This window comes from Falco naumanni, chromosome 10, assembly GCF_017639655.2.
Source record: "Falco naumanni isolate bFalNau1 chromosome 10, bFalNau1.pat, whole genome shotgun sequence".
Taxonomy (NCBI): domain Eukaryota; kingdom Metazoa; phylum Chordata; class Aves; order Falconiformes; family Falconidae; genus Falco; species Falco naumanni.
The window spans coordinates 8,761,892-8,788,408 of NC_054063.1; the positions used below are offsets into that span (position 1 = coordinate 8,761,892).

The window sequence follows — 26,517 nt, forward strand, 5'->3', positions numbered from 1 at the left end:
ACATGGCTTCCAATTTTTGTCTTCAGACTTGCTAGTATCTCTCTGTTACACAAGAGAACAGTAGACCAGGTTCCAGAAGATGAGGAAAGATATACAACATATTTTCAAACTTTTCAAGTAGTATTTTTTGTAGAACATTCAAGAAATGAACGATGATTTGATGGAAAAGGTACGCAAACTGTAATTTGAAACTATTTGGCTATTTCTCATTCTTATTTCAAATCTGAGTAGTGATTCAGAGCCACCTTAGAAAGAAGCAGCCCAGTGAGTGTGTTGCAGTGGAATAAATGCTTCTTCCACCTGTCAGTGATTAGGTGTTGGACTTCTTGCACAAGCATAGAAGTTGCAATCTTTTCAATTTTTTTTCTCTTGAGCCATTATTACTGTCTACATTTATGTATCTACCAAAAAAAACCTGTTTAAATCTAACGGGAATTCTTCCCCTCCATAATAAACCCCTGCAAACAGCTGTGCACTATGCAGAGGAGTAGCTACTGGGGGGTGTGGTGCTGTCTCAGCGACTCCTCAAGGCAAAATGGTTCAAATGTTCAAATCTCACAGACACACACACCCCCCACCTCCACCCTCCACAAGCTTTTCATCTACCTTGTCATGCTAGTAATCAGTCCCGAATTTCTTGTTTCTGTGGTTCCAGGCAACAGTGGAACTACTGGTTTATGTGTTTTATTTCCATAATGCTATTCTTAACACATATTAACTTCAGGGGTTTTTTTGACTACTGTTGCTTACTGAGACAGAGGTCTTCAACTCTGTTTGCTCTGTCGCTCTGACGTCTTCTAAATTTGTAAAATTAATTCATAACACAGTAAAGCTTATGCACAGTTCAAATTACTTCCTTCAATATGCATGCCCTTGCATTCATGATCATTGAATTTAATCTGCCATCATGCTATTCATCCAACTGACTCCCCCAAAATTCCCCAAGGTTTTTTCTCTGATCCTAACTAAATAAAAATAGTTCTGATAGCTGCAATTTTGCTAATCCTATTTCTGATATTTATTGCATATAAACATTCTAATCTCTAATAAGGAACACTTCTGCTGTGGTGAACACTTATGGCAACCTTTTGTTATCTTTCAGCTCTCTTGGTCACCACCTGATTCCTGGCTGCCCCCTGCCTTGTAATTTCCTCAACCTATTTTGAAGGGGTTTGGCAAAGGGCTTGGAATCTTCAAATAAACTATCTCAGTGACTTCAGCTGTATCCAACTGTTTGGTTTATACAATCTGAGAATATTAATAGATTAACACAGCATAGTTTTCCTTTGTGGAACCCAAAGAACTTTTTTCTGTATTTTGTTCAGCTAAGCTACAGTTTTTTAAAACAGCATTTTTTAACTAGTAGTCTAATTACAAAATGAAACAATATCTGCGACTGTAATTGAAGTTACTCAACAAATTCTCAGATACTGCAGTCCCCATCCCCCCTTTTTATTTTATTTCACACAACTATTAAAAACTTAATATCCCTTGTGTTTGTCAGTCAAGGTGAAGAGAACGTCAGTTCCTGGAAAAGGAAGAGCACGTCAGCAGGATGCATCCTTCTTTCTGCGTACGTTGTTTCTGGGGTTTCCCTAAATAACTTCAGAACCGACAAAAAAAAAAAAAAAAAGAAACAAAAAAACAAGTGCTTAGGATGAGGTGACAGGCATGGAAGGATTTACTGAAATGGAACGCAGGAGAGAGGAATGAATCCCTTATCCAATGTGTCACACACTCCAGGTCACAAGATAAAGGAATCAGCTGCATGGCCTGAGCAGCCTCTCCATCTGCAGTACAGCTGGATCCAGTTCTGAATGTGCACTCAAACATGAACAAATTCACCAGGCACAGTTTTCTTTTGTGAAACCATTAACTTTTTCTTCTTTGGCATCTTGTTCATCTCGCATTAAAAAAAAAAAAAAAAAAGTCTGCTGTTTAATTAGTTGTTCTGGTAAGTTCTACCATCCTTTCAGTGCATACACTTGAAAGATTTTATGTACTTTCAAATTTTTTATTAATAATAAAGAATGTACTTAGATGGTCTCTTGAAAAAAGTGCCCATTTCACTCTCCACACAGAGTTCTAATCGCCTGTGCAATTAAAGCCCACCGTGTACAGTACTTATTAAATCACTCAGTGTATTTTCATGTAGTAATTATGTCTTTCCTGCAGAATTTTGTGTTCTTAATTACTAGAACTATGTAAGCAGTAAGTGTATTACTAGAAGTACGCAAGCAGCTAGTATGCATAGCCATAAATTCTTCTGTCATGAAAACATTACTACTAAGACATCAATGCTTGATTTACCATCAGCAAAGTACGGCTATGAACTGCAATGAATTCTAACTCTAATGCCTCATCACTAAAACAGCGCAAAAAACCCTCTCAAGGCGCAAAGAAAAATAATAGGTACCTCCTTTCACATGAAAGGTCATTGAAATAAATTTTTAAAACTGAATTACAATGTTGGCAAATACTGCAACTACAAGTAGTATATAGTGCAGTAACTAAAACAACATGTAAAATACTGAATTGTACAACAGTACATAAACAAAGCAATCCTTCTGATTATAATCACACCAGCCTCTTACACTAAAATGTTATAACTGTAGCTTCAGAAATGCTGGATTCTCTTGTTCTAAGATGAGCTTACTAAGTAGTAACATGATGCTTCTGGTCAAAAGTTTTTTCTGGAAAATGTTGTAAATGAAAGGAATCTTGGCAGGTCAGTATCTCACTAGAACGTGCAATTCTGCATGTCATTGCCTCTTGCTTATTCACTGAAACAACAGATTTCATTACAAAACAAGTAAGAGAAACAAACACAGCCTCCTGCAGTTCCTGCTTTATGAGCAGCATTTACCTTTCCTTTCCTTTACCATAACACCCACTGCCAAGACTACCTCTTACTGCAGGACAGGAAAACAAAAGAATTAACAAATTGCTAAGCTGAGCTCAGTTACCCTTAGTCACCAGCTGATGATACTCCTATTTAGGCATTTTTTTAAAGCAGTGTTCGAGTACTTCCCGGAAGCTCGTGCTGCATTCCACATTACAGCTGGGACTGCACTATAACAATGAGAAGAGTTTAAAAAGTCAAGCACTCTCTGTCAGATAAATACCTCCATGCATAACTATCTGGTGAAGCCCCAGTCAGGTTTGCCCTTTACAAAAAAAATAAAATAAAAAAAATCAACAGTTCACAATTGCAAATTGAAGGTTTTACTCATAATAATTTGCATTTCTCTAAGTTTAAGATAGAATAGTATTTATATGTGCAGTGAATAGCTTATTAAAATATAGAACGTATTTAAAACATCTGCATTTCTCAATAGATCTGTTGATACTGTTTTCTTTGGAATTCTACTTTATGTTCCTGTTTCTGCTAAGCCATCTGATACCTATATATCATTGCATCAGAAATGCAGATGATACTAAATGGGGTGGGGAAGGAGCAGTTGATAGACCGCGGGGTAGAACTTACTGCAGGAGACCTGTTCAGCTTGCAGAAACAGCCTGTGTCAGGAACCTCAGTATGTTCAACAAAGGCAAATGCAAAGTCCTACTCCGTGGGACTCTATGACTCAGTGAGAAAATACTTTCCAAGTTCTATGAAATAATTCCGTAGCTGAATTATAACATACATTTCCAATACACAGTTTTTCCCCAGCAAGTCACTGAAATTCCAAGGTTAAACCTACTACCATGAAATTTGTCACCAAGTATTACACAAAAGGAACATGACATCCAAGGAAAGACAGCTTTGTAAAATTAAATGTTCACATCTGTGCCAGAAATTACATAATTATTTTCTTTTATTCAGAATACCATCCACTGTTTCTCTAAACACCCACAACTGACAAACATAAGGAAACATCAACTGAAATCTCTTCAAAAGCTTCAACATGGAGAATCACTATCTAACTACGAAGTCCCTCAAGTTCTTGGAAAAATCCGTGTCAGCCTTGGCTCTCTGCAGAATTAGCAGCTGATATTTTCCTATTTCTACTCCTCTAGACTTTACACTAAAGGTAAAAACTGCAAATATGCTTCAGTAACAGATGATGGAAAAATGCTTAGCCAAAAATTACAAATGGACTGCCAAGAAATTAAGAATTAAAGGTTAATATCAAAAGAAATGCAAGGTATTTGAATGCAAATAAATGCATCATATTGCAAACTGACTATTTTGAACTCATATCAGATAGTGATTTCTGCAACATTTTTTCCTTTACTTACCCTTTATTTTAATAAACTTTCCTCTGACCTCAAAGGTTTTCCCCAAGACACATGGAAACATAAGACTATGTTGTACCTTGCAAGAATAGGAAGAACTCAAGAGTGGGAGATGTACTATTTTCTTTTACTCTGTATTGACTCTACAAGGATTCTCTTCTCTTTACACAGTCTGTAACTCAGTAAAGCCACCTGTCACAAGGCAGGATGCAGCTTTAACTTAGATGTGACTTCACTTCACAGTTCTTCCTTCTCATCACCAATCTCTGCACATGTATGACACACAAAATGGTGCCGATCACAGGAGGTCCTTGGAAAGGCACTTCAGGAGGTCTATAGCCCAACGTTCTGCTCAAAATATGATAAATGCTGGATTCACACCAGATTTCTCAGGGATTTACCAAGTCAGTCTTGAAAACCTCCAAGAATGGAGGCCATGCAAAGTCACTTGGACATCTTGTTCCAGTGCTTGACTCTCCTTATGGTGAAAGCTGGGATTCTGTTGGTCATCTTTGCTGCCAGGGCACACTGCCAGCTTATGTTTAGCTTGCTGTCTAGCAAGGTCTCCAGGTCCTTTTTGGCAGAGATGCTCCCTAGCCAGTCAGTCTTCAACCTGAAACACTACAGGTGGTTCTACCCTCCCAAGCACAAGGCTTTGCATTCTGCCTCTACTAATTTCATAATACTTCCACTGGCTCATTCCTCCAGCCTGTACAGGTTCCTATGGATGGCAGCTCGGCCCTTGAGTGTATTGACTCACATACCTTCCAGTACCAGATTCCAGTATCTGCTGGAAGCCAGATACTTTTAGTTTCTTCAGGTAAATGATGGTGATGCTAACCAACTTTCAACTGGTTAGTCTAACAAAGGAGTTCTTAAATGTCAATTCACTTCAATGAAGACACACTTTGGAGCACCAAGGGCCAGATACTTGAAATAAGATAATGAAAATACCCTTAGATGGTAAATACCTGACTAAATATATTCTTTTAATGCCAGCACCAAAAAAAAAGAAAAGGCACAACAAGACAAAATTATATACTCATGCATGTTTGCACTACATGCTATACAAAAATGTGCAAGCAGACCTTATGACTAGCTCCCATAAGGCCTACTAGGCTATTTTGCAAAACAAATGTTAATAATTACATAAAAAGTAAACTATCACTTCAAATGTAGTAAGTAAATTTACTCTTCAAAATACATACGGAATAAATTATCAAGTGTCACTAGTTAAGAAAAAACTGAATTGTTCATATTTATGCATAATTCTAATGTCTCATCTAAAATAATTGTTTCCAGAGACAGCAGAGTTTTGTTTTTGTAAAATAAAAATAGTATTATTAGTAAAAGAAAAAACCCTTAGAAGAAAATACTGCCAAGTAAAAGGAAAAAAAAATAAAAATATTCTGTCCAATTTTTATCCATGCTTATCCACAAAGACTTATGGAAATGTACATCAGTGTTTAACAACCTTTAACAAGCTTCTCCCTCCTGCCCCAAACAAAGTATTACACAAATTTTTACCTTAAACAGAATTTAAGAACCAAGTTATTTTAATTCCAAATAAGAAAAAAAAAATTAAAAGATTAGCTACTGTATTCCTAAAAAGTGAATACATTATTGTATTCATTAAATATACTGTGATAGCCAGTATATCTAAGACAAAAATAGGAAATGGCACTTCATGCATGCATTTATGCTGTTTCCATTTGAAGTATGCAAGTACTTATTTACATGTATTTTAAAAGCCACAACAGAACTCTCAAAGTCACCCTCTCTTTCACTACCCAGAAATTCTAAAATATGACCAATATGGGAAAAATCATATTAGATTTTCATTTTACATATATTTATACAAATATTCATTCAGTCACACTGACTAAACTCAACTCTAATTATGACCCATGATGTTCCAAGGATTAGTTTCACAACCTCAAGTATTTAAAATATTTCTAGATGAGGTTATTAATAATGTTTACTGTAATAGAAAACACTGCATGTAAATTGCAATCTTGTGCAAAATTTATGGGATGTGGCAGTGAAATAAGTAAGAGCCTGAAATCTTAAAAACCAAAACAAACCAAACATAAAACCCCTAACAAGCCACATCAGTACTTCTGCGCCACAATACCGCTACAGCTCTTGAGTAAAATCTTTTTGTTTTCACACCACAGTGAAGTCCACAAGTGTAAGATCAAGTGAAAATTAGGACTAATAAATTTCCTAGCTATCAGCACTACCCACTTTGGTCACGACTCAAAGAAGAGTGCCTTTAGCTCACCCTCCTTCCTAGTGGGACAAGCACCTGAGGAATTGCTTCAGGTTCCCCAGTGAAGGTGACTGACCTGAATGGTTCGCTTTCTTCAATATTGACTCTCACAGAGGGACGAAATGGACTCGATAAGGACAATTTAACACATACCGCCTCTGACACTGCGGTCAACTGCAGGAAGATATAAAACACACACACATTCTTGTCCTTTAATGCACTAGGTTTTTTTGGATATACCTCTTGTAGGGGTTTCCCCTCCAACCCCCCCACCCCCAGGACGTCATACAGAATGTTCAAGGGCCACTTCCAATATTTTTACTAACTAAACGATTTGTGCACACAAAGTAAAAAATGTACTGTTTGGATCTCTTTATGTATTTATTTTTAAAGACAACACAGAAGGAAAATCCTACTGGCTGAAAGACATGTTAGAACTGCCAACTAAGAACTATGAGTTCTTTTAATGTATTCCACATATAAATACTTAACACTGAGCTAAGTAATACAGATTCAAGTGTTTCATAATTTAAACTAGATCTACACTTTGAGATTTGGACTGCTCTTACTAGGAATTTCTCACTAAAAATAAAGCAAATCAACAAGCAAGCTTTCTGACATCTGCCAGTTTAGAGTATGACAGTACGGCTGGCCTGCAGTTCAAGGAACTCATGAAAGAGTTACAGGTAGACTAGGCTGTAACCACGTCCAATGGCACAGCTGCAGCCCAATGAGGATGCATGAACAAATTCTAAGACAAGCACTCAAGTTTACCACCACTGTGGTATGAAAATCTCTTCAATACTTCTCTGCTGAAGAGATCTTTACTAAAATACCTGAAATACTCATCTGAGCAAGAAAAATTCAACATCCAGTTTTCATCACCCTAGGTATTTTCCGGAGAGGTACATGATTTTTCAGGAAGAAAATATAAACATAGTATAAATATACACTATGCAGTGAAAACATGCACAAATTTATTTCAAAGAGTAATGATAATCACAAACAGGAGGTTTGGTATCGGAATTTCAAAACTGTTCCTACTGAGGAAAATTCAAGCAGTGACAAGCACCACAAGCTCCAGAGGCCTATTCTAAATGAACACAAGTGGGCTGGCCGCAGGCTTTCATGAAGGCACACACTTGGCAACTCAGTTGGAAATTTCAGAGTCAAAGCCCCTGCTTGGTAAGACTCATTAAAACTTAGCTTCTTTTTAACTTTTCAACATCTTTTTAGTTTGTGTTCCTGCATCAACTATCAAAAGCGAAGTTAAGAGAAAATTGTCAGTAAGTACGGAAGAGCCGAAAGATCATCATCCAGAATAACCGTTTTGTTTTCCCTCTTCCTCCTGTACCTCCCAGGCTACGAGGCGGCCCTCCCAGTCCCCTGGATGAGCTATGGCCAGGCACTGCTCCTCTGAATGTGATGCAGCTGTTTCTCTGCCAGGAAAGCAGCAGGCCAGTCAGACCAGGCTGGGCCAACTAGGCCACAGGAAACAGTCCCACTTCAAGCCTGTTTCTTTCTCAGCACAGCGAAGTCTCACGTTAGGAGAGCATTACTCTAAGACAGGACCTATACACCAGAGGCCTTGAACCTCTTTCAACGAAAAACACCCCCACAGTAGTAATGAACCCAGCCTGTAAAGAAAAGCAGGCTCTAAAGGCAGGGGAGTGGGAATATAACTGATCGCAGCAAGAACCTGGAGCAATTTATTTGTTGGACATCAGTGTGACAAACCTCACAGACTCCACTGTTCCTAAAGCGGTGATGAAGCTGAAGTCTGTTGAGGTCACAGGGCATGTCACAAAATGCACATGGAACCCTATTCTTGGGAAACTGATACTCTTAAGTATTTTCAGGAAAACTTATTTTCCTAATATCACACAGTAGCCATAATTACTTTTTTAAAACAATATAATTAACCATCAAAAAAGGAAAAAAAAGTCTTTTCCGGGTTAAGGAAATGTGTGCATAAACTCCAACAAGTTAAATGTCTAACTACCAATAAACTAAAGAATAAAAGTGACTACTAAAATACATTTCAAAACACATCAGAAGTATAAAGCTTGTAAAAACTCGTTATGACAACAGATAAAATGAGGACAAAAGGTAAAATGATCACTCAGAAGACTAATCAAGATCTCAAAAAAAAAAAAAACAGTAAGACTTCTCTACATTATTGTTCCCTTGAGAGATGCCTGGGGAAGTTCCCAGAACAAAACTGCATTTTGGAGCGGAAAATATAGGCTATTTCAGAAAATGAAAATGAAAGTATCAATCCAGAGGGAACAGAGAGAATTATTCCAAGAGCACTATGAATAGTGGGTTTCACTTTCTACCCCTGGAGTCCATAACAGGTTCTTGGAACATAGGCAAATGTTTAATCTGTTTTTAAAAAGCATTGAACTTATTCAGAATTTTTGCTCTAAACGTAGCAAACTTGTAGAAAATGTCATTACAGAACTAGTAACTCTACAGATAAATAAAATTTATTATAAATATATAAAATTTATAAATAAATGTAATTTATCTATTATCTGGAAAAGAATCAGAAAGGCTTCGCTAAGCAAGTTCATGACTCATCTGTATTAACAGCTCTTAAAAGCAAATGGAGGTACTCAATGCAACAATATAGTTAACTTTTCAAAAAATCTCTTTCAGCAAGAACATTCACTAGAAAATCTCAATTAAACTAAACTGCCGTGGTATAGGATAACAGTTCTCTTCTGAACTAGTAACAGATTTTTACAAGTAGGAATAAATAGTTAGTTTTCCCCAATGGAGGCAGATTAGAAACAATACTCACAAAGATCGCTGCTGGGATCTATGCGTGTGTAGTAGCAACTAATTGACTTCAAGTTTTTTGTTTTGTTTTCTACACACAATTTCTGAACATATCAAAAAAGGTCAACAGTGAATTGGTCAGGTCTATGGAAGATAAATATTTGGAACAGTCAATAATAAAATCTTTTGTGATAGTACATGAAAGGGTCTCACAATACCAAGAAATTGGGTAACAAGAATCACATGATTCCTAAGTGAGAAATGGAAACTAAAGCACTTAAGGAAAGAAAAAAAATAATCCTGAAGATGCTCATGCAGTAACAGACTACAGTGTTAACACCCAGGAAAAAGAACTTGAAACATGTTTCCCTTCAACATGTAGTACCCATAGGGAAAAAAATTTTTCAAATGCTCAATATTATTAGGAAAGGAACTGGGAGGTACACACATACTGTCAAGACTTGCCATTTTTGGTCATTACTGTACAAAAAATAGACATTTAAACTAAAAGTCACAGAGGAAAACAACAGTATCCAGAGGCTTGAAACAGCTTCTGAACAAGTCCAGATTTTATCTGAGGGGTTTCTTCATCTTGGAAAAAATATGCTCTAGGACAGGAACAGAATAGACATCTACATACTTACGAACAGGATCAATAATAAGCTCAATCAACATGTATTCTGACCTTGTGTATCAATATTCCCATTACTATTCAATGTGATTACCACAAGAACCTCAGGAAGCCAAGGCTTAGCTTTCAGTATCTTCCCATAAACCTTGCACGACCATGGAGTAACTAAAATATCAATAGCATAATATTTCTAGTTGTAGCAGAATTAATAGATCTAAACCTATTTATCTGTTGCACTGCTAAAACTAATGTTTAAAACATAGCCTTCCAAAATTCATATGATACCCACAGCAGTAAAGCAGATACTTTAGAGAAGTGGAAGGTAACACACAGACTAACAAGAATACCACTTTGCAGATAACGTGGTCAGCTTTTAGCCACTAGGTTGACATTTAAACAGCAAGTCATCCTAAAGCTGTCTTGGTAGAAAGCATTCATCTTACCTGCACTCTCTTTTACTAGGGTCTGAAATACGTACATTCACTTTGCAATCTTGCTTATGCACGTCTAGATTGAATCTTAAGTTAGGTAGTTTGCTTTCTCCTTTCACTGTGGGTCAGGGCTGGCACAGAGAACAACTTCACCCTCCCAAACAATAAAAACCTGAGGAAGGGGGTAACTCATATTAAAACAAAATACTGAATGATTGCATTAAGACCACTCCATTCTTAGTTCATTCAATGCAAGCCAAAATACTACAAAACTAAAACTGAAAAGGTATGTTTTCTGACACACTTAAAATTGATAATCTGAAGAGACAGAAGTCATTAAATTCCCTTCTCTGAACACACTTCAGAAACCACTATTAAATTCAACCCTAATTTAATTAAGGTTTTCACTGCAGTATTGCTTTTGCAACCCACAAGTAAGGTATCATCCATAATAGGTAAAATAATGTACATAAATAAGCTGTTACCTAACTCATCACAGTGAATTAATACTTAAAAAGGAAAGCTTATAGGCACTATCATATTTAAGCAATAAGACATAAAAGGGTGTGCATATGCTGTAATAATGACACACCTTAATAATACGAGAAGTATGTCATTATTATCCCATATTACACACCCTAAAATGCTTCAGTATAGATGACATCTATGCATGTAACAAATGAAATTAGGATACTTACAAAAGATGTCTATTTAGTGGCTGATAATCTCAAAATCTTTCATCAAAAAAGCCATAAAACATGCCACCGAATATTCCTGCTCAGGTAAACCATTTCTAAAAAAATTTTTGTCATCATCATCAAATTAAAAATACAGACTGTTAAAAAATACTTGTGTCAATAAGTGCACTCGCGGTTCCTACAAAAACAGATTTAAAAAGAAAGCCAGTAGAAAGGATCTCTTGTTTTCTGGAATTTTGAAGTGCTCTTGCAAGCTCAATGGTGAGTTTTGAAAGACAAGGTGCAGCTAAAACCTTTAAATAGATTCTTAGGGTTTTTCAGTCAAACTGCTTATGCCTTTCCATTTTAACAACCCAAGAAATGGTTTAATAAAACTAACCCAACTCTGGTTACCTCTATTAATGCACAGTCTGAACTCAGGGACTGAGAAGTTAAGTGGTTTTAGCTGAACTCTTCCACAACAACACTAAACTACTTGCAGACTAAAGCCAAAATCAGCACAAAAATCTGACGTATAATTATATTTTCCTTAATAATACACTGTTCACCTTGGAAGTAAACGGAAACATTTTGGAAAACGCATTATTGAACACTTAACTGAATACTATCTACCCAGCCTTTACCACACAAAATACAAATGAATGATTGTGGTAGCCAGAATCAACAAAATTTAACACCAATATGCCTTCATCTTAAACCCAACTGAAATGTATTTTAACATTTATTAATTGCACATGATTCCACGGAATTACTGCAATAAGCTTTCTCAGACATCCTCAAAATAACTACTTATTTTCTTCAGCTGAGGCTTACTATTACAAAAAAGTAACATCAACAATCTTTCAAGCCTGATCAAACTTGACAAAATGATTGTTATTTAATGAATTTCCATTCATTTACTATCTCCTTGGTTAAATAAACTGGAAACAGTTTCCCAATTCATGTGAAGTTTTCACTATTGTATTACCCAAAAACAATAAAAAAAAATTGTAGATGTTCATTTATTACAATATTCCCAAACAGTTTTCCAACTACACAGTTGGAAATGCTGCTAATCTTTTAGATGAAAGACATTCAGACATGGAATGACTAAAACACATCCTTTTAAGTAATACTAGTGATCAAAGTGGAACAGGAAACAAACTTTGAATTTCAAAATAGAACACTTTGAAGACATGCTTATATAAATGATTCAGCCATAACCAAAACCAGTAAGTGATCTGCCCAAGCGATTTCTGTTACTTGGTGCAAATTTGATATGTCACTGTGGATTCCGAAAAGCTACTCACATAGAGGTTGCTGCTGCTAATGCACATTGGTCATATGAGCAAAATATCTAAATTGGGGGTGGGGAGGCTGGGGGGAGAGCATACTCTTCACCCACTTTTTTAAGAGGTCTCGCTAATTCTTCTATTCTTTGGGAGAAGGAGATCAAATTCAATATACAAGACATAAAACAGATATGAAAATGGTCCAAAAACAAATCTTAAAAATTGCAAATGCCAACAAGTCTCTACAAGTATATTACTGGGCTAGAATGAAGAAAAATCATTGTGAAATAAGCTTTTCTGGTATGCAGTTATAGCAAATAATCATGAGGTGATGCCGAGAACTAGACAAATGTGGTATTCGAAGAATGTCAAAAATACTGAGGTCACAAATGCACACTGTAACTTTAGTACCCACTTCTTAACCCACTATTTTGATATTAAATCTAATTCATTCTTCATTCTAAGCTTATAAGCCATGATTTTAATGAACACCTCTCTTGCCCACATGTGGAAAAGGAAACAATACAGTTAAAAATGAAGTGAGGTTGATTTTGTGTATGCCATTGACAGAAAGGGAGTATCACTTGTTTTTAAAATACTATATTATAACATAGATTTTTCAGCAAGTTACAGAAGCAGATATTCTCTCTTGGACCAAAACTCTGTATTTATTTGTATTTTTTAGAATAAAATAATGTTTTCTGCACTCTTAGCTCACAGGTAAGCCTAACTTAAAGCACGAAAATCATAACTGCATTGGTCACTTTCAATACTAAAAGTGTATTAGTTTGATTATAATCCAGTGTAATGTACTGCATCAATCTACACAAAGTAATTACATAATCTGACCTTGTCCCACCACTTTCTTTTAGCGGCACACTAGAATGGATTTGGGTTTAACTGCCTTTACTCAGGTAAAGGGCTAAAACGTCAAGTCCTGAATAAATGGAGATGGGGGTGGGGGAGGGGAAACAAAGTTAAAGCCAGTTCTTTTATGAAATTCCCTGCAATTTATTGTGGAATGACAACAGGAATATTAGCAACTCAGTAAAACAGCAGATCATTTTATTTGGGGGTGAGGGGTGTTATTGCACATTATTCATTACGTTAAAATCATTTTATTTCTAATTCTATGTATATACTGGTTGCTTTAGTTCAAGTAACTTGGCAGAGATTTAAGTCAGAACGTATACACTTTCAAAAAAAACCAAACAAAACAAAGACATTCCTGACTTCAGGATAAGTGAAAACCTGTTCTGTATCTGAGCGTGATCTGGTTTCCATATCTCCTTTTGTTGACATATAAAAGGCTGTTTCTCATGAAGGTTAAGGAACCAGCCAGTGCAAGGAAAAGATGAGCAAGTGTTTGGGGACACCCATATGACAAAATCTAGATGGAAAAGTTTATTCAAAAACATCAGTAGTACCTTAGTTAGATACATAAATCCGAACAGATGGGGACAGGAAGAATCCACCTCAGGACCATGACATAATGATTAAGTTTATGCTTTTAATATGGAGGGAGTTTCTTCTTTTTTTTTTTTTTTTTTTTATTTTTTTTCTCGTTTAAGTCAGACAAAATGGAGACAGGTACTGCAAAATTTTTGTCTTAGGCAAACATGCAGAGTGCAGGTAATGTTTCAAAGTCTACCTATTTTCTCTTTATCCTCAAGCAGAAACAGTACTTAAAAGAAACAAACTAAGAAAGAAACCAAAAGATACATAAATTGAAAAATCTAGTAACAGTTGTATCAACACAAAACACAGTTGGAATATGGGCCCTTGTACAGAAAGTGATGGGAGACATCATGTCCTTCTTCTCAACTTCCCTTAAGTCCTGCAAGATTTGTGATATCTTGTTAGGGAAGCTCTTAAAATAAGTTCCAAAAGCCATTCAAAAGAAGATTTGGGTATCAGTGTTATTTCCCTTTGCCTAGGTTCACTCTGCAGTTCAGATTTAATGAGTTGCAGGCTGAGAAAGCACTACAAACAGTAAAAAGATCATTGTACAAGTAGCATTAACCACAACTAAAGCCCGAACTGCCTTATCTCCAAATTTGTGAAAGTTGGAGCTTCAGAGACCCACACTAGAAGCCAGTTCAAATGCTTAATTTATTACTCTAATGCTAATAAAGAAATAAAATTCCTTTTTAGTTTAGCCCAGTGTCCATTACAGCTAAATAAAAACACCTGTTCAATTGATAACCTGACAGAACATCCTTGAAAATCATAAAGACACAGCAACTAAACATACCAGAAAAAAGTCTCTCTTAGCCCTGTTAACTAAGGTTATAACACTTCTCAGATCAGACTTCATCATTAACATTCTCATCTTAGAAATTTGCCAGTTCTAAAAGTTTTGGCCTGCATCAGTTTATTTCTGACATCCACAAAGCAATGAAGCCAGAAAAAGAAGAAAAGGTTTTGCTAGGAAAAGACCAGGTAAACTGCTTACAAAATTACTGGTGCCACAACAGACGTTCCATACTCAGAATTCCTTATAAGCAGCAAAGTTTATGGCAGATCCCTGCTCAGGAGAATGTTCAAAGACAAAAATTCTTCATCAGTGACTAGCTTAAAATAAGCACTTACAAAACAGATCTGAAAATATTTATATTTTTCTTCTTCCTCTTAATACAAATTGTATTCTGCATATAAACATATATTATTTCTTTATTCTTTTATTTTACTGTGATCAAAAGCAAACTTCATAAAATCACTAATGACTTTTACTTGAAATAAGGAGGTTTCTTCATTAAAATTCTCAGTCATTTACCAAATCCTTACTAAAATCAGGATATCAGAACCGTATCACAAATTATTAAAGACCACATTATTAAAGAAGAATACAGGAAGAAGAGTGCCATCTAAGTATCTTAGCTCCCTTTTATATCTTCTAACCTGCAAATTCATTCATAAACTTTTCCTTTTTCCATATACAAACACCAGGTTTTATATAAAAGAAAAAATATGCTATATGTTATTAGGAAACAGACAAAAGTCTAAAAAGGTTGTACAATAAAAACTGATCTATCTGAAAGTGGTTTTGCCAATTCCATGCAATTAGTCAAAAGACAGCATCAACATGCCCTATGTAGTCTTTGCTTTATAAACAAACAAACCACATCCCAACCTCAGGATTTATAAATTCAACTCCTTATGACACTTAAGTGAGTGATGGTGCTTGAGGCCAACATGTTGCTTGCTTTTGAAAAAAACTGGAAATAAGCCTCCAAGTTCTTTCCCTAGGACTCTGCACAGCACAGTCTCAGTCAGACACTGACCCACTGAAATTAGACACCTTCTCCCCAAGCTTACATAGGTGTTCGTGCCAGGTGCATTTTTAGAGTACACAGTTGCTCTGCCCTGTACGGAGTCCACAAAGGATACCCAGGAGTTATACAAATCAGAAACAGCAAAAAGTCTCTGCACTGATGTTTCCGTTTGGCTTCCAGTTGGGTAGTACAAGGGCTGATACAATGAGCTGCAGTACACAGAATATGCAAAACTGAAGGGTCATTTTAATACTTCTTACTGTTCTTTTTATCTCTCTCTTTTTTTTTTAATGAACACAACTAGGATACACCTTTTATTGCCTGTTATGAATAAGCACTTATACCGCATAAAGGTATCACAAAATTTTTCAAGTTTAAGGCGTCAAGCTTTAAAACCACTGAGATTATTTATCGCAGCAGAAGAAACCTGCATCAAATGTAACAAAATTACATAAAGACTACAAATTTAAAAGCCAGTCAAATTGGGGGGTTGGGGGAATATCATGATTTACAAGTACTACTGATTGGAAATTCTTAGCATGAAAAGTATCAGCTTTAACAAAACACAAACCATTAATAAATTTGTTCAGAAAAACATGAAATAGCCTTTATTTTCCATTAGTCTGTTTTCCTGAACTATTAGAAACATTCCAAACTGATTTATAGTTGTAAGAATCAGCTTCACAGATAAATTATTTCTGGATTCCCAGAACACATTCAATGACCCAGTTCAAATTTCACAATCTTGTATTCAGCCCAATAGACTGTGTTTGATTAGATGCACATTATCTGCCTTTCTGCTCCTTCAACAACCCTAGAAAGGATAGCTTTGTGACAACTGGATATATAGTTTTAAATTCAACAGACAACAGTCTTGCTTTCTGGCTCTCTCCAAAACCGCATAAATTCTCAGTTCCCTGCACACATGGAAAAAACAAACCAAAGAAACAAAACCCCCCCAGAAAACCTACCTAAATTACAGTCCTTCAAAGTGTAAAAAAAGTTCTAGGTTCTTACAGAAGGCTGACAAACAATTATCTGTAATAATAAGCTGAAACAAAACACAGATCTTTTAAACAACAAATCGGTAAGCGATTCTCAGGTACTTCAATGCCTTACTGGATTGTTACACTCATCCAAGTTTAATTTTCTCTCTTCCTCTCTGGTAGTTACAGGAACCTGATCCAACAGTGACATAAAGAACTTTTATGAAAAGGCTTGCTGTAATTAACAGCAAGGACAAGCACCTGACAATCGTACTTAAAGACCAAATCTCATCTCTCATGGTAACACACAGATGTCTTTCATTCACCACCACTCTGATGTCTCAGTTTGGTATCTTCCCAGTGAGTTACTACCACCTCTCTCTGCAGAGATACAAACCAACAGACAGAGAGAGCAAAAGCTTTAGCTTTTCCAATTAACAAATCTAAAACTAATCTCAGGAAACTATCCAAGCTGTTCCCCTTTTCACGCCATATTATTAGCATCACACAAGCTGTTCCTTTAGGCATCTAACATTAAAAATAAATAATACTGCTCAAGAAGTTTCATTCTAAGCAGTGTAAGTTTCATCTATTTGAACATTTCTTACTGTTTACACCAAATATTCTTTGCTACAGAATCCATTCACTGTTACTCACCTTATTGTTAAAGGACAAGGAGAACAGTTTATTCTCTTCCTTTTATTTACCTGGAGTCCTCTCACTTCTAATCTCTTGCCATACCTGAACAAGGCTTACCTTTTTTCAAAAGCTAAACTTCTTTGATTCATGCTTAGCTGAAGATGCACAACACTACTTTGCCGAGAAAAAGGATGGAGAGATGCTGACACTTTGTATACTGTTAACTTAGACAAGGACAAACGGCACATTGCACAAGAAAAAAATGGAAAATCGTAGTTTTGTGTAACAACAGATCTGGTTGTTACAGTGCACACAAATACATCTCTTTTGCTGTGTATTTGAGAAAACACCAACACAATGCTGTAAACTCAGAAGGTACAGCACTTACTTTTTTTTAAAGAACATGAATAAACATTTAATAATCAAAATTTCAGAACCTTCAGAAAAAGCAGGGTCTCCAGGACACTTCTCACAGACAAAGCTATTAGTTATAAGCTGAAAATACCAAGACACTCACAGAGTTTTGTAGATGTTACAACATCACCACTTAACTGCGGCTCTCAGTCTCCTCTGCCTGTTACGCAAAAATCCCACAACCAGAGACTTAACAGAAATGTCCATGTTGCAGCCTATCCTCTAATTTTTAAAGAAAAGGAGAAAAATCTGAAGAGGTAATACAAATACCGATTCACCCACCAAGCTTAGGTCGAAAAGACCATCTTATGCAGTAAAGTATTATTTGTGGAGATGACATATACCAAGAATGAAGAAAACCAACCCAAATCATTCTATGATTCTAAAAACCTCCACACTTCTTAAGAGAACTTACAAAAATGGCTTTCTCCTCCAAAATATTTGAAAAGAATTTAACTTCAATATCTTTGGAGGGGGTGGTATTGTAAAACACCTTGATAGTTATAAAAAGGGTTACTTCAATACACTATATTTTTAATAATCTCCATGGAAAAATTACAGAGGTGAAATTCTGAACCAGTGTCACTTCAATATTTTACCATTTTTACCAAAAATGTTGACTGTATTATAAAGTGGTTTTTTTTTTCCCAATTGAAAACAAATCAAAACACGGATAAAACATTAATTGTACCCTTTCACAGTATTTAGTCAACTAAGACCACATTTTGCTACAAAAAGACTACTTGCAAGTCCTTAGATTTCAATATTAAATTATTTTACCTCACTAATCTACAAAATCCAGGAGCTAAAGTCCACTCAGTAAAAGCCGTGGGTTTCCAAAACCAGAATATAACTATTTTACAGCAGAAACATTCCTGTAAAACACACCACATTTATGGCACTCTAAGATTTCCACTGGATGCTAATATAGACAAGTTAAAGGAACATGAACTGAGTCCATAATACCACTCCCATAAAAAAGTTCGCTGTACTTTTGCTATTGTGTTTTCTACTAACTGCTGAAAGCACTTGTACTGCAACATAATGAGAATGAAAGAACAGCACAATGCATTTCTAAATGCTACATTGAGCTCTGTCGTGGAGTTGTTAATTGAATAATTACATATGTAATGACTCTTGAGAGGTAAAAAATGTTTGATGGGAAAAAGGAAAAAACCTCACAAAAAACAAAATTCAGCTGACCAAGTGCACTGAAAGTTAAATGGATGCAGCAGTCAACCCTTTATTCAGGTCTTTGAAAGCATTAATGTTGCAGAAAAATTGGCTTACAGATCAGCTAGGTATGACTGAAGCATTTACACGTTAACACCCTTAAAACTTTAATCACCTCAGGCCTTAACTGGTTAATCTGCAACCCAGTCTGTCTCTTACATCTTATTTAAAGTAAGTAGTAGAATATTCAAGCATCAGATATCTTTCCTCGAAAAGATGCTTTACACCAAAGTGGCAAAACAAAAATAACACCAAGTGATTAGCCACTTGATTTTTAAAAGTATTACTTCTGACAACATGTGTAACAATTTTCAAAAACTCTGCATCAGGAATCTCCAAAAGTTTAGCAGGAGTTCACCACTTGAAAATCTGGCTTATCTTAAAATGCCTCCACTTGAGTGGTAGAAATTCTGTTTTTCAATGCAACTCTCCAGACAAATTAGTTACGATTTTGGGGGGGTGGGGGGGGGTGGGGGCGTGGTGGTGATAGCTTTCTTCTCCCCAACCCAACTGCAAAGCTCCAGCAGCAATGTATATTCACTTCAGATCTCAGAGGTATAGCTGTTACTCCTAAGTTATGCATGTCTTCATGAAGCAGAAACACGTACAGGACTACTAAGTTGGTTTTGTCAAAAGACTGAGTTCTACTACGTTAGTCAAAATACAGATATACTTTGAAAATACAGAAACACCATTCCCTACTCTCATATTATTTTTTTTCCAGATCTCAGGTTAGTTGGAATTTGAAAGTTGAATCCAGTATTTCATAAAAGCTGTACTACACATTTATTAAAAAGTATGCATCTGAAGCTGCTCAAGGGTGCAGAAATACTAAGATCTACAGCAAAGATAATGCTCTAAACAAAGGAGTAATGTACTTATCCCAGCCACACCAGCTTCTCCTCTAGGAGGAGGCAGGCATCCTACCAGACCTCAAAGGGACACATACAGCCTTTCTTCTGAAGTATTCCTCTTAGTATCATAATACGTGTAAGCTGTCTTCAAAGAACTGTATTAAGTAACAGTTTTCACAATTTACATTTTTTAAAGTAATTAATTTGAAAGGCGATTAGCTTGTCTAGAAAGGTATGTTCATTTCCATACTTGCACATACTTGCAAGTTACTAATTCATGACACTACTACTACCACCACCACCAGTTATAGTGGGAAATTTTCTTCCCTGCTATTCACAAACTGCACAAACACATCATAACCAGTTTAAACTTAAGACAACGTATCTATTTCTAGGTATGACTTTCATTGGCCTAATTACCATTAGCCTCCAAACACTGAGTAATACAGATGACACCTGGTTTAGCTAATTTAGCCCTGGGACAAAACTGAGTTTACAGTGTAACATTACATACCAAAGCTTCCTCCTTTGATGTATAACTAATTATGATGTCTAGAAAGGCATGCAGCAGAAAACTGGATTTTACATAAGAAAACTATGCAGAAATATAAAGCTAATTCATTCAGCCAACATACTCTCTCAAGGATTCTTTCTACAAGCGAGAACAAGAAGTTTCATTATCCTAATTTTAAACTGCTCTATAAGTCAGCTGATTTTAAAGGGTTATCTGTGTAAAGTTGAAATAACTTCTCTGAAACAGACAGACTATGGCAAAGGATACCCAAACATGTTCAGGTAAAGTATCACGGGGAGCAGCTATCAGACTGGTGTGTTCTAACTGCATTCTTTTGAAAAGCAATGAATTAAATGCTTGTTTGAACCAAATACTTTATGAAGAATGAATATAAATCTCTCTTTATTCCTCAAAGTCAGCTTACTTCCATGAAACTTAAATAAACTCACCTTGACTTGTACTTGTCAGTAAACTGCATATTGACTGCTATATCAGTTAAGGGAAGATGCTCAGATTCTAAGCTGAAATTATATAAAAATGTTTCCTATAATCCTTTTGAACAGCCCACAAAAGGTTCCACAAATTCAAGAGCATCTTATTGCTCTTGAAGTAACAGTCAATATGTATGATATATAACATTAACAAATATCATACCTTATTCTCAGTTCTATCACACAACTCATCAAATGGTAAAAAAGTATTAAGGCCTCTTACTAGCTACTGTAATTATCAATAATCCATGACAAAAAACTTCAGGTGTGTTTCACAGCAATTTTCAGGTGGCTCACTTATCGAAGTTTGTTCTATTTATGACTGAATATAGAAAGTTAAAAGCTGTGAAGCCATTAGAGAAATGGCAAATGCAAACAGTGTAAAATTAAGAAAAATCTCTTTACATAATTTGATGAGATGCAGACAAGTGGAAGCTCTAAGAAGATACACTGGCCAAGACCTACTGACAGTATCTTTCCCCAGAGACTCATGGCTTTGCTCACTTACCAGTGACAACCAGAAGACACACAATCTATTTAGAAAGACAAATTAAAACACCTCAGTAAAACTTCAGAAAGTATATTTCTGTCAAATTCTGGACAATGTGTTTATCCCATAATTCATATGCGTTAAACAAGACCAGAACATAGCTAACATGCTATGCACATAAAAATAGAAACAGTTTAAGTAACTCTTAATACAGAATATATATACATCAAGTAAAACACTCTTCAGTGAAGTTTAAACTGCAATTACATTTTATAATGACCCAATTCTCTATATATCTGCGTCAACAAAACTACAGTCAAGGCTAAAAACAAAAGTTGAAATCAGGTCTTCATCTTTACCTTTCCTTGATAAGTAGTTCTCTAAATGATCCCTTTCACTCAGCCAAGGGCAGGTCCATTAGGAACAGTTCTTTCCATGTTAGCCCATTTTTCAAAACTAGGCTCAACACAATGTAATACACAGTTTGCAAGGTTTTCATCATTTAACTTAAAAATTACCTCCACAACTCTGCTCTCCACACTGAGCACACAAATTCAAGCCTGGAAGGGTGGGGATACATGCAGGGTTGGGGAAAGATAAGAGCGTTCCACAAAAGTCTCAGTGAATTTTGTCTATTAGTTTTTGGCTGGACCTTTGACTAACAGCCTCTCTACATGCTATGGAGATCACAAGGAATCCAAACAGGCATTTAAACCTTGGGGTATGGGGTGGGCATGGGTCTTTTCCAGTATTTCCCCCAGTCTTGTTTTGTAAAATGCCATTAACAACATGAATGGGAAAAAGAAATTAGATCACATAGATGCCAAGACAAACTATCTGGTTCAACCTATAGTATTTGGCAAAAAAAAAAAAAAATACTCTTATAAATAAAAAATAAGTCCAAATTCACAGGTAAATAATTTGCTTTCTGAAGGGAGGGGGCAGCGCACAGGGGGAGGCACTGACAGGAAGCAGGGCAGAGATCTTCACCAAAAATCAACAGATGTCATCTATGATTCAAGGCAGAAGAACTAACTTTGACAGAAGAGAATACTCAAAATTCAAGTCTCCCTTCAATCCTATCACTAGGCATGAAAAGTTTTGGCCTTTTTTTCCTCCATGAAAACACATCAAAGCAAGCTTAACATGCTTTTCAGGTAACAACCACTGCTTTTTTTTCCATTTCAGAGAAACCATGTAATTCCATAAAGATCTTTTCCACTTAAAGGCAAGGAAGTACACTACAGAGGATTTCAACTCAAACTACTCATAAATATTACCACCCTCAGTCTCACATACATTTATGTCAACTTTCCTATTCTTACCCTCTTTCTCCTTTTTTTTCCCCCCAAGGCTGGTCTGTTAGCCTCCCAATGATGTTAAAGCTGCCCTTAAGAAACAGAAAATAGTAACACAGCTTTTCCTCTTCCTTTTCCATGAATTAATGTTGAGTCATGTTACACTCATCCAAAACCTTGGGGAAAAAATGTCCTGCAAGAAACTGACTTTCATGAGTGATTTAGATTTACTTAAGTACTTGATCTTCGCAATATCTCTAACTCCTCAATCTTCATTAATTAAAATTAATTTTCCATGTTTGGAAAGCAAATCAAAATTTGCCTAATTCTGCCAACTGGCTGAAAAAATGTCCTTAAATTTTAAGTCATCAAATTTCAATTCACTTGGAAAGTTTAAAGCCTTAATGGCTTTGTCTAGTGAGTCATTTGATAACTGATACAGAAATAATGTTTTATTTAGTCAAGAAAAAAAAAATCTTCCTTTAGGAACTTATTTCTGGTAGTGCTAACATCCTACAATTAAACTTAAATGGGAAACAACATTTGGGTACTGATATATCACTTAAGTTTCACTGCTTTAAGAGAAGCTGTGCTCATTTATTTTAAAAGTCAGACACATTACTTTTTTTGAAATAGGTAAGGAAGATTTGTATGACAAAATAAACCTTAGTATTACTTGAACTCTTGCAGTTAAGGCAAGATCAAACCACCTAGTTCAACCCAAAGGCAGTGGTTAAATGAAGAAAACACCCCTAAGCCTTGGCATCAAAGTTTATTTCTCTTCTAATGAACTGCAACTGTGTGTACTATATAAAAAAGCCACTTATCTGAACTCAGCAGTCATGAAGCACATGCTGGCTAGGCATGTATTAAGTAGAGAATTACCAGCTAGAGCAAACAACAATTGCTATACAGAGAGGTATAATGTTGAAACAGTAGTAGAAACACTTCAGAGAAAGCAGGAGCTTCCATTGTTTCAGCACAGCACTATATTGCCAAACATAGTATTATGCAAGTGTACCACAAACACTGTGACTATCCGTCACGTGTATCAGAAATAATGCTTACACCAGTAATTAATGCATGACATCCCCCCAAAACGTAAGGCTTATGTTTGACTATGAAGAAACTAAAACCACACTGCTGAAGAAAACGTGCAACCAGTCGCGTACACCAGCTCACAGTGAACAACATAAACCTCTGCTACACCAGAGAGCAAGCAGTAAACACCAAGATCCCCTCCCCTCTCTTTCACTGGAGAAGACAACACATGGCCAATGGCATGTTATGACTCAGCAAGTGAGAGAAGCACTGGATGAAAGATATCATACTGGTAAAGGCTCACTATGTTTGTTACATCTGTGCAATAAATTCAGTGAAGAGTCACTGTCTTTGTCCTCTGCAGCTGATTTTGTCCCACAGTACAAAGACTTGTATTGCAACACTTCCTACAGACCATCTCCTTCTCTAGCTCAACCCATCCCAGAAGTTCCTAAGTTCATGGCAGTAAGAGTTTCACTCTGACTTCTCAGAATCTAATTTGCAGAGTATGACCACAGTATTTCATCTCTGTGGGATTTTTAGAGCCATATGTTTAATGAATGAGTTAATGAATGAATAGTTAATGAGTAAGATATAACTTTTCATTGCATCTCACAATATGAGACCAAGGAAGGTAAAGAAGTGGCACTCAGTGAGCTCTCAGAAAAGGTATTTAAAATAGATCACTGTACACAAGTCTTGTTTAGTGTGCCATTTTTGTAAGCACCCATTATGCCATCTGTCAAGGACAGAACACTGGGTAAAGTCAATGATAAACTTACAAACAAACATTTATTTAAAATACACTATTTCTAAATTTGCACCAGACTTTTTCTGTATTCTAGGACTATCTACTAAGTGGTACAGACCAAAATAAATTACCTTCTGTTAGCCAAAGTTTTTATTGTTAAAGCCATTATCTACCCTCTCTACTCATGTAATTTCTATCCATTCCCTGTTGGGCTAGATAATACAGATTATTGTATGAAGGCAGACATATCTTCCAATTGTATGTGAAACAAATTCTAAAAATTACAAAGTGTAATGCAAACTTACCAACTCTATTCCCTGTGGAAAAGGAGTGTCTTCCCAGTCTTTCTGAGGAAATCTTTGTATTATTTTTCCCAAACCTTCTGCTGGACCTGCTGAAAGATAAAATTCAATTACTTAAAGGCAAATTGGTGGAATTTAGATCACCATAAATGAGAATATTTTCAGAGTATACCCAATATTAGGAAATGTTTCACCTCAAGAGGCAGAACAGCCACCTCAAATGTGTCTTGCAAGTCACGTAATAAATGCAATCTTAATATTCTCCAGTAGTAACACAAGGAGTCACTACATGAAATGAAGCTGCAAACGGCATCCAGCCTATGCCTGTCATGCATGTTTTCAAAGTGACAGATGATTATTGGTAATTCTAGTCTTTCTCTGCAAACAGTAGCAAATTAAAAACTAATATAATGGATAATGTGATATTCAAAAAAGAAGTCAAACATTTGTCAACAGGTAGTCTTCAAAAAGAGGCCTATAATTTAAAAATCTGCATGATTTACCCAGAATACACTAGTTCCTTGCCAGTACTTCTAGTTGGTTTCCTTGGACGAATCACCAGTGATTTTCTATCAAAAGTGTACAGAAAATCTGCAAATTTCCCATAACTTATCTGATGCAACTGTCTTTTTTTTTTATATATACCCTCCCTTTTTTAAAGCCACAGTGCTATAGATAGGAAGCCCTTCAGAAACACCACAAATATATAACTGTAGCATCCTGTCATCCTAAATGGTACAGGAATGCACATACAAACATGAATTTTGTTCTTCACCTGCTGAAGTCCTGGAGTCAACCTTGAAAAAAAAATCATATTTTTTTTTATTTTTTTACTGAATTTTAGCTCAGGCATACACTACAATATAGTGTCTCAGTTTTTACATTAATCATTACTACCCTGAAGGAATGCCAAAAGCTAGAACCATTTTGAACTGAGCCACTGCACAACATAAAGCATGCAATCAATAGCCTTCAACTTCTATTTTTTACATTTAAAGTATGGCACAATATTGGGAAGAACGATCTTTCCACTTGAACAAATCTTGCCTTTTCCTACAGAAGAAAGAAAATTCTCCGTTTTATTTACCTTACAAATATACCAAACAAATTGAAAAATTAATATTGTTCTGATTTCTGAAGGAAACTGTTTTAACATGGCCAAGTATTTCACACGTAGCTCAAAGACCTCTCTACCCTTCTATACACATTTTAAACCCAAGAAAACAAGATTTCTGTGATAACATTACCCACCCATCTTCACTTTAGCAATTTCTGTCTCGATTCTAATATAATTTCAGAGGTACACAGACACAAAACACACACATGCTTGCAAGTCAATTGCCAGGTCGAGATGAGAGGCCCAAACTACTGTTCTTTACTTTGAAGAGACAGGAAAAGCAGCAGAGCCAAACAGCTACTTCTTCTGCAAGGCAGCATCCATTCAAACTGACCAAGCAGCGCACACACAGCCCCGGACTACCACTGTATTTGCATTCCGTTTCCCATCAAGTGGATCATGGATGAGAAATACAGATAAGGAAGCAAGCTGGTATCACTGTCAGCATGGATAGAAGTTTCATTTAAAATAAACAAAAAAAACCACTTAGGAAACTAGTTTTCATTAGACTATACATTAAGCTTCCTAAATGGCAAAGTTGAAATTTGCAACCATTAAAACTATTAATAGATATTTTAAACAATCTATGCTGACCCACCACAGTAAAGTGGATCACCCTTTCTCTAAAGGCATATTACAAAAGTTTGAGATTAAACATTAAATTTTTTTAACACTTTCTTGTGAAGTTCTCAAAGCTGTACTTTGATACTACAAAACAGTACAAATTCTGCATTAGTGGTAGCAGTCCATATGTGTTGCTTCCTCTGCAGACACCCAAGCAGCAGC

General features: G+C 35.9%; 1 protein-coding gene across 5 annotated transcripts in view; it reads right to left on the reverse strand.

The window, feature by feature from the left end:
• The window catches only part of SBF2 (SET binding factor 2), a 254,668-nt gene that overhangs the window by 184,258 nt on the left and 43,893 nt on the right, over window positions 1–26,517 (reverse strand). For 4 of the 5 annotated variants that reach the window (XM_040608415.1, XM_040608414.1, XM_040608413.1 and 1 more), the window contains exon 2: window positions 24,618–24,706. In XM_040608415.1, the coding sequence (XP_040464349.1) occupies window positions 24,618–24,706 (89 nt within the window). The remainder of the gene's footprint in view (window positions 1–24,617; window positions 24,707–26,517) is intronic. The other variant, XM_040608411.1, reaches the window with a different exon arrangement.